The sequence below is a fragment of the Sciurus carolinensis genome, chromosome 13, assembly GCF_902686445.1.
Source record: "Sciurus carolinensis chromosome 13, mSciCar1.2, whole genome shotgun sequence".
In the NCBI taxonomy this organism is placed as follows: domain Eukaryota; kingdom Metazoa; phylum Chordata; class Mammalia; order Rodentia; family Sciuridae; genus Sciurus; species Sciurus carolinensis.
Window position 1 is genome coordinate 681476 of NC_062225.1, and position 16008 is coordinate 697483.

Consider the following 16008-nt stretch of genomic DNA (forward strand, 5'->3'; position numbering starts at 1 on the left):
GTTTTGCTTGGAAAAAACTCACATATTCATAAAAATAAAAATAGGGTAATAAATCCTGATAGATTAATCATCCAGATTAAATTATTATCAGTATTTCACTGGACATATTTTTGGTACTAGGGATTGAACTTGGGGGTGCTGTTCCTCTGAGCAACACCTCTGGCCCTTTTCATGTTTACATTTTGAGACAGGATCTTGCTGAATTGCTCTGGTTGGCCTCAGACTTGTGATTCTCCTGCCTCAGTATTGCAGGTAGCTGGGATCACACCACCACGGGTGCCTACTTTACCATACTTTTTAAGTGAACTTTGAACCTAGAATTTGGGTCCTGTGTATATTTTATTTTGTTTTTACATGTTTTGGGGAGTACAGCAGAAGACTTTGTAGGGAAAGAGGGAATATTTAAAGTCATTAACAGGAAAGGACTCATTTCTAACGGATCTCTTTTTCTCCAGCTCTAGCCAGGAGCTTAGAAGAGGCTCTGAGCCACACTGCTTCCGTCGCTCTGCAGGCCGTAGCGGCCCAGAACGCTGCCGTCCAGGCTGTGAACGCACACGCCAGCACCCTGAAGGCAGCCATGGACAGCGCTGAGGTGAGCAGGAGGGTCAGCAGGGACACTGAGTTCTGGACTTCCTCTTGTGAGCAGGCACGGTCTGGAAAGATAGTCTTTAAAAACAAACGTAGAAGAGCCTTTACATTTTTCAATTAGTTTTATGTATGGTGCTTTATTTTTATCTCATAATCCTGATATGGTCTAGTTCAGATTTGCTTTAAGACTTTTTCTTGGTGTTGGGGAGTGAACCCAGGGTTGTCCTACCACTAAACTTGATCCCCACATCCTTTTTTTTTTTTTTTTTTTTTTTTTGGAGATTGGGTCTCTCTAGGTTGCCAGGCTGTACTTGAACTTGCCTCAGAGTCATTAGGATTACAGGCTTGTACCACCACACCTAGCTTGTTTTTATATCTTAATAGCGCTTGAACATCGTTACTTCTTTTGCTTCAAAATTGCCATCCATCTCTTTAAACAAATTTTTTTTCAGGATACTTTTAGATCGACATGCAATTTAAAAAAAATAATGGAGTATGTACCTCAAACACCTCTTGAATGTTTATGCTGATTATTTAACTTGCACTAAGCACTTCAGAGAATAAAGCAGTAAGCTGTAAGCCTTAGCTGGACATGGTGGCACACACCTATAATCCCAGGGGCCCAGGAGACTGAGGCAGGAGGGTCACAAGTTCGAGGCCAGCCTCAGCATGTTAGTGCAACCCTGTCTCAAAGTAAAAAATAAAAAAGAAGCCTGAGATGTAGCTCAGTGTTCACTTGCCCCTACATTCAATTCCTAATACCACCCCCCAAAAGAAAAAAACCCTATAAATCTCAAGGGTGAAGATCATGCATGATGTGTAAAGTCACACTGCCACCATAACTGTGTGGATATTTAAACATTTAAGCATGCTTTACATTGTTTCAGTGATATGTACCTCCAGTGAGTTAAATTAGGCTTCTGATATTAATTGCTGGAAACTATAACCTTTGAAAACTTAAGAGAAAATTGCATTTTATTTGAAGTTCAAGGAAAAATATAAATAGCAGAATTTGATCAGTTAGCACAGTAGAGACAACACAGGCTATTTAATATGATATTTATACAGGTGTGGGAAGGCTTGACATTCCATGGTATTGAATTGGGTTCCAGCCCAGGGACAAATAAACTTCAGAAGAACCAGCTGGAGGAACTGGGGTTGTAGCTCAGTGGTAGAGCACTTGCCTAGGATGTGTGAGGCACTGGGTTCGATTCTCAGTACCACATAAAAATAAATAAAATAAAGGTATTGTGTCTATCTACAACTAAAAAAAAATTAAAAAAAAAAAAAAAAGAAGAACCAGCTGGAACCTTTAAATGCTTATTACCACTTTGGTGTAAGGTGACATCGGATGGTGTTTCTTCTTTCCAGTAGTGCATGTGGTTTAGACAGCATAAAAATCTGTTACAGTCAAGATTTTACTACTAAAGCACTTCTTTTAGTAGCAATTAACCAAGATTAGTGAGTGTTATCTGTTATAAAACAACCAAAAAAATGTATGGCCACTTTTTTCCCTAAATATTAAAGGTGGATTTAAATCCGTTTCTTCTAGTAAAAGAAGCTGCAGGTGCACATGGCGTCCAAAAAATATGCCAAATTACTTTCTCAAAGCTGTGTTTGGAACACTTCAACTTGACTTGACTGTGATGGGGTGGCTTCTCCTGGGACCTCTAACAGGAATGTCTCCGACAAGAAGGGCATGGTTTGACCCCCAGACGTATCATGGACATTGCATGTTTAACAAATCTATCTAGTGTTAGGAAGAGTTATTTTAATATAAGGCCAGGTCCTTCTAACAGCGTGTGCTAGAGTCTTGGAAAATTCAGTACCAACAAGATGTCCACACAGCCTGTACCAGCATCTTTTGTTTATAGTGTTGGGGGTGTAAACTGAGGCTCAGTGCTCTATCAGTGACCAGTACTGTGCCCCAGCCCGAGTGTCTATTCTTGATCTATGTTTGTGAGGTGGCTAAAAGTGGGAATTCACTGAAAACATCAGCTTCATTATTCACATCACAGCATTTAATTTGCTTTGTCACTTCCTTGTAACAGTTTATCTAGAACTTTTTTTTCTTTTTTTTAAATGGCGAAGGTGGTTTTGGTGGCATACACTTGTAATCCCAGCTACTTGGGAGACTGAAATGGGAGGATCAGAAATTCCAGGCCAGCTTGGGCAACTTAGCAAGACCCTGTATCAAAATAAGAAATAAAAAGGACTGGGGATGCAACTCAGTGGTGGAATGACCCTGAGTTCAGTTCCCAGTGCCATAAATAATAAATAGAGACATAAAGAAAAAAAGTACCAAATAGTTCTTCCAGTACTATTATTTATTTAAATATTAAATAAACAATATAATACTTATAGCAGAAGTCTTAACCTGGGGTTGTGTCTGGGGATAGAATTTAGTGACTTGTTGAATCTGGAACATTTTTCTTTTCCCTAGCCTCAAATTAAAATTTAGAACCATTTTCTTCAAGTACAAATATTTACAAAAAACTGCTGTAGTTTTAGTTTTCATTTTGTGTCACTAATAGAAAGCATTTTTCATATTGCATTATAATACTTGCAGTTTTTTAAAAATATTTCTGCTTATCACTACTTCTAAATTAGGATGATTCTTCTACCACTAGATCTTAGTAACTATTTCACAAAATTTGCAACAATTTTATGATTATATTTCAGTGTAGTTGAGTTCCTTTGTGAACATTTTGTAGTTTGAAGGACTGAAAAATGTTATTCCAAGATTCTCTTTAGGCTGTCCTTGCGATCCAGGGCACTGAAAAACAGTTAACCCTGCCTTTAAGGATTGGCCTCCACGTTGGTTGTTGATGATGGATATAACTTTAAAATGGAAACCAGATCGGACGTCATGGGGGGAACGTGGAGAGCAGAACTGATGGAGTGAGAGTTCTGAGCGACAGAAGCCCAGGGTGTCCCTTTGCCAGCCCTCTCTGAGAGCAGAGGTGGAGAGGCACGTGAGCGTCCAGGTGCAGATGCCTCTGAGTTGGCAGTGCTTCTCAGGCAGGCACGCCCTGCGCGGATGGCCTGCGCTTGGCTATCGAGGCAGCTCCATCATTCTCCTAGGCGACGTGTCGTACCTGTGGGTGATTTAGGGTGCTTCTGTTCACCTCCAGGCTCCCACCACGGTGTCAGGAGGGTAGTCTAGAAGATGATTTTGCTTCACACCTGCATGCGATGCATGCAGTTTAAACTGTAGGCATTTGGAAAGAGAGGGAAAAATTGAGTTGCTCATTTGAGGAGAACTTCAAATAGTTCAGATAGTTCCCAGCAGCATTCTGCTCATCACGAATGTGCTGCCGATTGTGGGGGACAGAGGCCGTCACCAGTCCACACCACCATGGTCTGGGTTGCCTTGGGCCTCAGTGTGAGGAGCTTGCTGCACTGAGTGTGATTATAGATTTTTTTCAAAAATATGCCATTACCCCTAAATATAAACCAATTTTGCTGAAAGTAGCAGCAGTTACTTCCAAAGCTGAAAGTGAAGGAGGGTGGGGGCATATGTTGGATCTGCCAAAGGGATTTCCCAGGAAGTGTGTGTGTGCGCGCGCACACACATACACTTGGAATTGAACCCAGCGCCTTGCATATACTCTCTACTATAGAGCACCCCCAAAGCCCCTTTTAAAAACATATAAATCACAGTCGGGCGCATCGGTGCATGCTTATAATTCCAGTGGCTCACAAGACTGAGGCAGGAGGGTCGCAAGTTCAAAGCCAGCCTCAACAACTTAGTTTCTCAAAATAAAATATATAAAAAGAACTGGGGAAATGGCTCAGTAATTGAGAGGCCCCCGGCCCCAGTAAAAAAAAAAAAAGATATATAAAAAAAACATAAAATTAAATTTACCTCGTGGAGGTTTTTTTTTTTTTTTTTTTTTTTTTAATTATAAAGAATCATTAATTGCACCTTACAATTTAAGGAGTGACATTCTTTTAAATATTGTTTTTGAGTCATAAGGATCCTACAAATGTACAAATTTTCTACTTCTTACACAGTGATTTTGTTAGTCAGACCTGCAATTAAGAAAATGTTAAGTACTGGCACCTTATTAATGATTTTAAAATTCATGAGCAATTCATGAAAAGGTCTGGTTCATATTTCTTTTGAGAATTTAATGGAAAAATCTCTCTCTTTGGAAAATAGTTGTATGCATTGGGGTGTAAACTTTTTTGTTTTGGGGGGTTTTTGTTTATACACAATTTTGTGGAAGGACAGTTGATGGTGGGTGGTTATGAATCTTTTGTGCCTAACTGAGGCCTGGATTGAGCTCCTACTGTGTTGAAATATTGCATGTAACTACTAAGTGTGTGTCTGATGTCACACACTTCTGCATTTCATCTCGTTGGCTTGTCCGTGACAGGCCCAGCAAGCAGTCATGTGTTTGTAATCAGCACGTTCTGTTCAGATTGCAGGTGAGAAGAAGTCTGCTCAGTGGCGCACGGTGGAGGGCGCCCTGAAGGAGCGCAGAAAGGCTGTGGATGAAGCTGCCGATGCCCTTCTCAAAGCCAAGTAATGACTGTGGACGTGGACAAGGGTTCGGGCCTCCTGGAGGCTTTCTTTGGGCTGGGCTATTGCTACCCTCTGCCTAGAATAAAGAGGAGGCAGAGAAACCTTCCTCCTCCTTCTCTGCTTGATCTGAACCTGTATGATCAGGAACACCAAGGTTTAAGAGGAGAGAAAATAAAAACAGAATTAAGCTAAAATAAATTTGGCAGAAATTGCTATACAGGATCCATAAAAGCAGGTTTGCTGTGGATTTTGCTTAGTGGATATGTCTCTACACATTTCCTGAGGTTCTGGACTTAGAAAGTGGGTCACAGTCTGCTTGCCCTAATATGGGAGCACTGACTGTATCTTCTGCCACCCTGACCTTGACTGAGGTGTTTTCAGCACTAGGTGGGAAAGGGGTCTCTGCCTATTGACCATAAAAAGCATCAAGTAATTTTTTTTTTCAAATTGTATTTCTTAGACTTTTAACAAATGTATATTGTGTTGTCTTCAGAGCTCTTTGATAAAGTTGGTAAGAAATGATACTAAACTTTGTTTCAGAGAGGAGTTGGAAAAGATGAAAAGTGTCATTGAAAAGGCAAAGAGGAAAGAGATCGCTGGGGCCAAGCCTCACATAACAGCTGCAGAGGGGAAGCTTCACAGTGTGATAGTCGAGCTGGATAACGTGGTAAAAAAGGTGTGCTTCTTAAGTCTTCAATATAGTTCTTCAATCAAAATATTTCAGGATTTCAGGAAAACAATAAGATTCCTACTGTCTCTTCCTCTGCCCCTGCAAAGACTGATATTACTATTTTATTTTATTTACTATTTCAGTTACTGGGGTTGAACCCAGGGTCTTAAATATGCTGGACAAGTGCTCTACCACTGTGCTACATCCCTGGTCCTTTTTATTTTTTATTTTGAAACAAGGTCTTGCTAAATCGCCCAGGCTGCCCTCAAATGCCAGAGTTGCTAGAATCAGAAGATGTGTATCATGTAGTTGTTAGTGTGTTTGAGAACCTGTTTTGAATACAAAGTAGATTATTCAGTGTTATTGACACTTTCTTTAATAAGTCATGTTTTTGGTCTCCAGTTGTGGCCACTTGGGTAAGCTTTGATCTTGGGGCAGATCTTGGGCTGGGGCTGCACCTAGGTGACCTGTGTAGTAGTTGCAGGACCTAGAGAAAGGGGGCAGAGGGGAAAATAAGATGGGAAGGGGCCTGTTCCCTGGCATTGGAATGGAGTTGGAAGGAAACAGACAAGATTCGGTTTCCTCTTCCTGAGCTTCAGGTCTGTGTTTTGGGTACACATTCCCAACCAGGCATAAGTTACTTCCTTTTCTTAGAGTGATTGTGGTACTCCTTGTTCCATTTAACCTGTTATACCCCTGGCTTGTGTTCAGGTCCAAGCTGCTCAGTCTGAGGCCAAGGTTGTATCTCAGTACCATGAGCTGGTGGTCCAAGCCCGGGATGACTTCAGACGAGAGCTGGACAGTATTACTCCAGACGTCCTTCCTGGGTGGAAAGGATTGAGTAAGTACCACTGAAGTGTGGGTCTCTTTTCTTTCTGACTTTAGCACTCATCATCTCATCTCCATTCACGGAACCTTCACTTCTCTGGCACATCTCATGGGTGTACAGTCTGTCACTTCAGCCTGTCACCACAGATGGCACAGAGTGCCAGCCCGTGTTTAATTCCATGATGTTATAACCTTGACTCTGCTAAAATACTGTGCATACCTGGGGTTATTCAGACCTTTGGAACTTCAAAGGTATCTGTAATGAATTTCTTGAAGCAAACCCTGTGACCACTCTGTGATAATAGCACGGTGTTGAGACTTCATCTGGGGCCCTAATTCTTCCTAGGGAAGGAAACCGACCGTCTGGTTGTCCACTTGGAAATTTCAGGCTGCCGGGGCAAAGGTCTAGTAAAATGTGAAGACATTAAAGTGTGGTCCTCAGCCCAGAGGACACTGGGCAGTGTCTGCAGACACTGATGTTCTAGCCTCTGGGGGGTGAGGGCCCTTGGTGCTACAGAGGGCTTTCTGGCTCAGAATGTCACTGCTGCCAAGGTGGAGACCTGTGCTCGAGAGCTGCTAGGCTTCTGGAAAGCAAAGGTCCCTGCAGCGCAGTCTCTGGATTATGTAGTTCTTGAGCAACCTTTATTTAATTTTTAAAACACACATTCACTCATGGCAAAAGCTAAAAGACACACTTGGCATTCGTGCATTTGCTTTTCACTGCTGCCCATGGCCACGCATTTCTCCTCTGAGGGCAGTTGGTTACTGATTCCCTGTGTCCCTGCAGAGCCCCGTGGACTCCTCCCTGGGGCCGACGTGTTAGGGCTGCATGCCTGTCAGCACGTTTGTGAGGAACTGTTTTGCCCTCATGCTCCCGATTCTCCGAGTGAGGTGCCCAGTAGTATCTGGTCTGTCCAGCATGTCTGCGTTCTCTGTAACTGGACAGTGCCAGGCACATGCGGCCATGCTGTCGAGCAGTATTCTGTGTCCCAAGCACTCCACCTGTATTAGCTCATTACTAAGGTTCACAACACCTGTGAGGTACAAGTTGCTACGACCCCATCGTATAGATGAGAAGACGGAGACAGTGGGAGGCTAAGTAATTTGGCCCTGGGTTTGTGCTGCCCAGTAGCCACACTGTCCTCTGCCTGAGTGGTTTGTATTGGCAGCATGGGCACCCTCTTGGCCTTGGAAGAGCCATGTGCTCATCCCGGAAAGACTGAGGGCACGGCGCCAAGGAGGCCAGGTGAAGCTGCTGCAGTGACCTGTGGGCAGAGTGCCCGGCTCCTGCTCTGCTTCCCAGGGCCCCTCCTGTGGCCAGCGGGAGCCGCCGGGGGAGGTGAGCTTGCTCTCCTGACCAGCGCTGCAGCTTCAGCTCAGGTGTGCTCCAGGAGAGGCACGGCTGAGCCTGCCTGGCGGGGCCGCTGCCACGTCAGCACGGTCTCTGATACAGACGTCAGGAGACCACTGCAGAGTCCTTCACACACACGAAGCTCAGGAGCATGAGAGCCAAGCCCTGTGTTACCCAAGGAGGCGCGTACCAGGGCAGTGCCAGGAGGAGCTGCAGACCCACAGCGAGGCCTGTGGCACGGGAGGCAGGCAGTGCGCAGTGGCGGCCCACGCCAGCCTGGCCTGTGTCCTGGGTTGAACCCAGCACTCGCCGTCGTCTTACTGTTTATATTGAGGCAGCCGGTGTTTGAGGCCCCTGCCCTCAAGGCAGTGAACTAGCGTGCTTGCAGCTGTGTCGGTGGCATGTGGAGTCTGGCCGAGTCGCGCCGTGTCCAGCTTGGCCAGTCCTTCCCACAGCACTGGGGCAGACCCTTGTTTCTTTGGTTGAACTCCAGAGTAAGCAGTTGACTTCCAGATGAAGAACGGTCCTCAAGAAGCTGGCCCTGAGCGGCTGTCCTGAGACGGGCTGCTGCTCTGGTCCAGGGCTTGCCCTTGGTACTTTGGCCTTGGTGGGGACAACATTCAGACCTCAGAATGTTATTTTTTTCTCCTTACCCTCAAATTGGGCAGCCATATTTTTTGTGTTTTTATTTTTTTGCACAGGGTAAATGTAAGGTTATTTTGAGTTCAGTGTTTAAAACCGTCTAAAGAGAAAAAAAATCAATTTCTTGAGTATTTGGAAGGTTAGTCCTGGTTCTGAGAACAGCCAGGACTGTGGCTTACTGTAACACTCTGAACTAATGCACATGAGAGGGGTAAAGAAAGCTGTGATTTCTGTGATAAGTTGATCACTTTGGTCAAATAGAAATGAGTCCCTTAAGACCAAGATTAATTTTAATATCAGTGATTGTCTTGTTTCTAAAGTGTTACAATTTATTACATTTCTTTTTTTCAAATGGTTTTTCTTTTTCTTTGTAGGTATTTCTGACCTAGGTGAGTAATTACATGTATTTTATGTTTAAAGGCATTTATTTTGAATCTTAGAAGACTGAAGTCTTTTGGTTGTGAATATTGTTGAGTCATCTAAGTAATATAAAGTAAAATCATGTTACGTGTGATAAATCTGAGTTGGGTGTTTTGGGCAACCACTTGTTCTCGGGAATAAACGTGTAATTGGAAACTAGAGATGTGAGGGGTGCATGTGTGTGTGTGTACGTGTGTGTGTGTGTGTGTTTTCTTATGCTTAAATTCTTGTTTTGGAGAATTCCAGTGTTTAAAAGCAGGGAGAAAGGTCCAGCAAACCCGACAGACCCACACCTTGACTTCAGCAGTCTTCAGCCCCAGGCCAGTTTGGTCTCAGTGTCCCCCCGACCCCAGTTTATGTCAGAGCACACCCAGGAGTCAGATCCTTTCACTTGTAAGACCTTCAGTGTTTTTAAGAGCATGGTTTCCATGACAGTGTCCCACCTGAAGCTTGATTCCATACGTCATCAGGTGTCTACTCACTGTTCACACGTCCTGACTGCTTCAGACGGTGGATTTTTATAGTTTTTCATTCAAATCAGCATGAAAGGGAGTTCCACACATTGAGTTTATTCAGTAAATCTCTTGATGCTTTTTTGCCTCTCAGTTTATTACTGAGTCATTTATCGTATAGAATCTCCTGCATTTTGTATTTTATTGTTGGAGTTCTAACTCCTAACCTGTGGCACATTTTGCACACCTGTGGAGAGTGAAATTGAAAAAAAACCCCAAACTATCAAAGCCCAGAACTATATGGATTTAAACCTAAATGAGAATCTCGAGTCCTGCATATTTTTAAAAGCTCCACAAGCAATTCTGTGACCAGCTCTGGTGCAGACTATGTTCCTGGATAAATTGTGTTTAGGTAAAGGAACCAAAACTTGTGGAGGATTTTGATTTGGCTGGGGTTTGTAGAGCGGTCCCTACGGGGATGCCGTTAGGAGCGGTGGTGGCCACGCACGAGAGGCAGTGCGGCAGTGGCGGTCCACGTCAGCCTGACCTGTGGTCCTGGGTTGAACCCGGGCACTCAGCCGGAGCCCTCCTCCTCAGAGCCCCTGCCCTGTCTTTTTCTTTTTCATCTTGAGACAGGGTCTTGCTGAGTTGCCGGGTGACCTCAGACGTACCATCTTCCTCTCTCAGGAGGATCACAGGGATCTGCCACCACACCTGGCAAGCTTTATGTTTAGAAGCAAACTTACAGTAAATTGGAAAGCCAACTTCGAGTTAGTTGAGACTTGAAGAACTGCTGTGGGCTCTGGAACAGGGCTACTCACTCTGTACCTAAGCTCACCTGAGTTCTTGCAGTTTAGAACCTCAGTTTTGGACGCTGGCTATCACTTTCTGGTCAGGAGAATTTAAATCTCTTCATGTTGGCTACATTTTGTCTTTCCTTACAGCTGTAAAATTATAGCCAAGTGAAGCAAATGCCCTTGCAGTCATGTATAATGTTGGTGGAATCATTAACTCTGATGTGGTTGTCTGTTTAGCTGACAAGCTGACTACTGATGACCTGAACTCTCTGATCGCGCATGCACATCGTCGCATTGACCAGCTAAATAGAGAGCTAGCAGAGCAGAAAGCTACAGAGAAGCAGCATATTGCATTAGCCTTGGAGAAACAGAAGCTGGAAGAAAAGCGGGCATTTGATTCTGCAGTGGCGAAAGCATTAGAACATCACAGAAGCGAGATACAGGCTGAACAGGACAGAAAGGTAGAGTCATGAGACTCACTCCTAACAGTAAGTGTGTCCAACCAGGCCGTGCTCTGGAGGCCACACTGCCCGTCACTCGGTGTGAGCTGTGCCTGTCTGTCCTCTGTGGAGCTTTGGCCCTTGCTCTTCTGGTCAGAACTTCCAGGAAGGACTGACCTGGCAGGGTTCCTGTATGTTGAGCAGATACGAAGGTGTGACTGCTGATAGCTGCTTCCACCCAGGTTCACTTGGTTCATCCTTCCCAGCATTCAGTCCCTGAAGCAGAATTCGGACTGCATATTTTTCTGCAGTATCGTTAGTGGTTGGTGGTTCACAGTGCCAGAGCTCCGAGCTGTCCTTTCAGGCACACCACATGCTGACTGACAGCATGACAACTCATCCCACCTTTGAAGCCCGCTCTTCCTGGCTGTAGAGCCCCCACTCCAGCTTTCTCCCACTTGCTGGCTGGTTGGCCTGTGCGCTGCCCCGTGCTCTGTCTCATCCTGGGCTGGAAGTCTGAATGCTCTATACCACATAACTGCTCCTGGCCAGCAGCCTGCTTCCTGTCCCCAGCTGAGTTTCAGTCCTTCAGCTGCTCAGAACACCTGCCCCCAGCGCCTCAGCATGCTTCTCTAAAGGCCAGCGCCCAGCTTGGCTGTTCTCCCACGACTCACATCCCGTCCACTGACAGATCCTCCTGGTCCTCCTCCAGGGTGGAGCCCAGCCTGTCCACTTGCTCTGTGTCACTCCCACTTTGTCCAGTTGGTCTTAACAGGTTTCCCTGGCTTCATACCCATCTTCCATGTCTGTTTACCTAGGCAAGTGGTCCTTGTGAAACAGTCCAGTCAGTACCACACTGCTGAAAGGCCTTCACTGGCTGCCCACTCCATTTAGTCGCGGTCTGGATTCTTTCTGTGGCACTGGGGGTCGAATCCAGGACCTGGTGTGTGGGGGGCAAGCACTCTGAGCCACACTGCAGCTGCAGAGTGCCCGTTGCTAGATCAGGCGCACCCTGCATGCACTTCACTGCCATGCTGGCTCCCAGGCTTGTTTCCTGCTCTCCGCCCGCTGCGTCTGATGGCCCTGGTTCTGAACTTGGAGTGGTTTCCACAGCAAGGCCCTTCCCGGCCAGCTTCCATCAGCAGCACAGTCTCTGGGCTGGTTTCTGCCCTGCTGCCCTGTGTGACCCAGTTGAGTGGGAGGAGGGGGAGCTGCTGTAGACCCGTCCTCGTGTGCTCACTCACCTGGAGAGGACCCCGACTGAGCAGGCACGCTGTTCCTGAGGGCTTGATCGCTGTCTGCTCCTCTGTCAAGGGGCGTGTGTGAGAATCGTGTCTGCCCTGTGCAGGGCATCCCGTGTGCACTCCGCTGGTGCTGCAATGCCTGGAGGGGTTCTCGGTTTCGTATACTGTCCCTGAGAAAAGCTCTGAATTCAAGGTGATTGGTGCTAGATAATTTGTAATACGATTCTTGGCTGATCGTTAGGCAAGACCGTATAGACTTTTCATATTTTTGGTTTTTTGATATGACCTGTGTTAAGTCTAACTTGATTTGAAAATCAGCAGTTCAAGAACATTTTTCTTTGTTGAGAAGAAATTGTTTCTTGGTGCTGGCAGTGTGACTCAGTGGTGCAGTGCTTGCTGAGCAGCATGAAGCCCTGGGTTCCACCCCTAGTACCCTTCAAAAAAAAGAAGAAATTATTTTCAAGATACTAACTGTATTTATGACCTTCAGGGTAGGCATTACTACTCATGACTGAGAAAACGGAGAGTCCAAGATTTCCCCAAGGCTGTGGTGCGGTGAGCCTTGGTCCCAAGTCTGTGTAGCTAACTTCTGAGTTCTGGTATTCCTCACTTGTCAGGGAGGAAATAACTTTTTTTATGGGGCAGCCTGGTTAGAAGGAAGCACAGGTTTCAAGGCCATACAGACTCCTGTTGGGATCTTGTGCTGCCAGGTTGTGTGGCCTTGCTTGAGTGGCTTTGCAGTGTGCAGCCTGGGAACCATGCAGCAAGGAGAATAAGGAATGTGCTCATGGGCCTGGCCGGGGGTCGGGGCTGGAGCTGCTGTGTCACGGTTCTCACTGGTCCTTCGATTTCCTAACGGCTGCTGTGTAGAACTGAGAACTAATCATTGCCCTGTTTGGCCTCACAGGTAGAGGAAGTCAGAGATGCTATGGAGAATGAAATGAGGACCCAGCTCCGCCGCCAGGCGGCTGCCCACACTGACCACTTGCGAGATGTCCTTAAGGTGCAGGAACAAGAGCTGAAGTATGAATTTGAGCAGGTGAGGCCCTTGGAGAAGCACGGGCTCCCGCGGCCCCTTCAAGTCTGGGTGGTATTGGGTGGAACCCAGAGCCCAGCCTTGCTGCACCGGTGCTCTGCCCTCCTCTCCTGGTGCTGTTCCCAGGGTGCCCAGGGGAGAGCCTGTGTGGCTGCCTTGGTGGGCCGTGCACATCTGCAGAACTGTTGCTCACAGAGCAAGCCTGTGTGTGTCACGTGGTCTGTTCGTGGATCTTTGCGGTGTGCAGGGTGGTCACAGGGCCTCTGGGGTGCACATAGCCTGTACCTCCTGCCTGCTGTCCACACACTCTGAGCGTACGCTTGCTCAGACTTGGTGAGCAAGAGGCTTCCCAGACAGATGTGATCTGGACATCACTGCAGAGTATCAGGATGCCTCCAAACACAATCTCTGCTCCACCACTCACTTACCGGAACCTTAGCTTATTTTGTCTTCTAAGAGGGAATGAGGTGTTCTAAGTAAGGAAATCTAGAAAACGAATTTGTGCCAAGATACGGTGTTTTAAATTCCTTTTTTTTTCCTGGAGAAAAATGAATGCATAACGTCTTAGGGGTCAGGATGTGATCAGTCGTCACTGCAGTGCCATTGTCCACCTTCAAGTTGGCAGTCTGTCTCTCCCTGGAACACCCTCCTCTCTGCCCCTGGTCTGCTCTCTCTCGCACTGAGTCCCACGAGGAGTCGGTGCAGAGCCACGCATCCGGCCTGTTGGCGACTGGGGCAGATGGGGCGTTGCTGGAGACCAGTCTCTAGCTGGATGCCGCGCCTTGGGCAGCAGTGCTCTTCCGAGACTCCTTGTGTTTCATTTCAGGACCTGTCTGAGAAACTCTCTGAACAAGAACTGGAGTTCCGTCGACTCAGTCAAGAGCAGGTCGACAACTTCACTCTGGACATAAACACGGCCTACGCCAGACTGAGAGGACTCGAGCAGGCTGTGCAGAGTGAGCAAGTCCCTGCTGCCCCCGGTCTGTCTCAGTGCGGCTTCCTGGGTGGTGTCCTGTTAAGGGCAGCATGCTGACACTGAAGTCACGCTCCTGGGTCGTACTTATTTCCTGGAAAACTGGCCCCAGATTTGAGGCGTGTTTAATGGAGGTCTGTTAGAAATAAAGGCATGGGGGGTGCTGGAAATGAAATCTGAAGGACTGGCGTGACAGGCATGAGACCTGCTCTTTCAGGCAGTCTCGCCCACACTCTTGCCATCTCTGTGCCTGGTGGTGAAGGCCAGTGTGGACCATGCACCCCTCCCTGGGCACTGGAGGTTTTCTGTAGGTGATGTGCTGAATCTCCTGAGTGGACACGAGTTATGCTGAGGCCTCCAGGTCACATTCAGAGGGACGTATGCTGGTGGTGAGAGTCCTGATGAAATAGATTGCTTTGGGAATGTAATAGAATCTCATTTTGTCATATAAAAAAAAAAAAAAAAAGCAAAGCACAGTACTTGGGGAGCTTCCAGATGCAGTCTTACCTGGTGAGGTCACCTGGAAGTCTTCCCCTGTCACAAACTGGGGCTTAAACCCAGGGATGCTCCACCCGTGAGCTCCACCCCAGTCCTTTTTATATTTTATTTTGAGGCAGGATTTCCCTAAATACCCAGGCTGGCCTTGAACTTGCGATCCTCCTACTTCAGCCTCCCAAGTAGCTGGGATGACAGGCGTAAAATCTTCCATGTTTTTTGCAGCAAATTTCTGGTGACCTTAAAATGAATCCTGCCCTAGTTTGAATACCATGTTGCTTTTCAGCCACTAAACATGGAGACCTCTGAATTAGCCTGCAAGCGAGTGACTCGTGTGCTGTCTGACAGTGCACTGTCCCTGGGACCCCAGGGTGGGGAAGAGACGGGGCTTGCCCTCCTCCTGCTGCCCGCGTGCACTGGCCTGCTGTGAGTGCATCGAGGTGTTCTTTGCCTTTGTTCCCTCGCAGGCCATGCGGTTGCTGAGGAAGAAGCCAGAAGAGCCCACCAGCTCTGGCTTTCGGTGGAGGCCTTAAAGTACAGCATGAAGACCTCTTCTGCGGACACACCCACCATCCCACTGGGCACTGCAGTGGAGGCCATCAAAGTCAACTGCTCCGATAATGAATTTGCCCAAGCCTTAACTGCAGCCATCCCCCCAGAGTCCCTGACCAGAGGGGTCTACAGTGAAGAGACCCTGAGGGCTCGTTTCTACACTGTCCAGAAACAAGCCCGCAGAGTGGCGATGGTTGATGAGACCAGAAATAGCTTGTACCAGTACTTCCTGTCCTACCTGCAGTCGCTGCTCCTGTTCCCTCCCCAGCAGCTGAAGCCTCCAGCAGAGCTCTACCCTGAGGACATGAGCACCTTTAAATTGCTCTCCTATGCCTCCTATTGCATTGAGCATGGCGACCTGGAGCTGGCGGCCAAGTTTGTCAATCAGCTGAAAGGGGAGTCCCGACGGGTGGCCCAGGACTGGCTGAAGGAAGCCCGAATGACCCTAGAGACAAAGCAGATAGTGGAGATCCTGACGGCGTACGCCAGTGCCGTGGGAATAGGAACCACTCAGGTGCAGCAGGAGTGAGGCCTGGAGTCAGGCAAGGGCACGGGCACCGTTCGCGCGGGAGACCAGCAGCCATAGGCCAAGGGTTTGCAGCGAGGGCCCCCGATTGTCTAAAACCTGCTCCGAGCCCTGCTCCGAGCCCTGGCGCCTGTGGCACCCACCCTCGTTCCACTCTATCATGTCACTGAACTCCAGGAGTGCTTCCTTGCGACTTGTGTAACATGTCCTATTTTTCAGGTTTTACTGATCAGGCTTGTGAGCCAGTCCAATGATGTTTGTGATCCTTACTATTGATTCTGCCCTTGGAGCAAACTGAATAAAGCAACACAGTGAATACCCAGCCTCCCATCCTTTCTAAAAGTGCCACTGCTGGTTTGTTGTGTGCAGAGGACTCTCAGGAGGAGCAGCCAGAACTGGGAGCCCTGGTCTCAGTCACGACCAGACCAAGACCTGCTTTTATTGGCTTTGAAGTTTTAGTAAA

The 16008-nt window shown here is 47.2% G+C and overlaps 1 protein-coding gene across 9 annotated transcripts in view; it reads left to right on the top strand.

Annotated features, from left to right (window-relative positions):
• Immt (inner membrane mitochondrial protein) overlaps nucleotides 1-15863 on the top strand; it is a 44748-nt gene extending 28885 nt beyond the window's left edge. For all 9 annotated transcript variants that reach the window (XM_047522804.1, XM_047522809.1, XM_047522805.1 and 6 more), the window contains 9 exons: nucleotides 456-592; nucleotides 5016-5119; nucleotides 5660-5795; nucleotides 6501-6630; nucleotides 8985-8999; nucleotides 10517-10740; nucleotides 12871-13002; nucleotides 13826-13955; nucleotides 14935-15863. In XM_047522804.1, the coding sequence (XP_047378760.1) occupies nucleotides 456-592; nucleotides 5016-5119; nucleotides 5660-5795; nucleotides 6501-6630; nucleotides 8985-8999; nucleotides 10517-10740; nucleotides 12871-13002; nucleotides 13826-13955; nucleotides 14935-15548 (1622 nt within the window). In that variant the 3' untranslated portion in view covers nucleotides 15549-15863. The remainder of the gene's footprint in view (nucleotides 1-455; nucleotides 593-5015; nucleotides 5120-5659; nucleotides 5796-6500; nucleotides 6631-8984; nucleotides 9000-10516; nucleotides 10741-12870; nucleotides 13003-13825; nucleotides 13956-14934) is intronic.
• The last annotated feature ends 145 nt before the right edge of the window (nucleotides 15864-16008 follow it).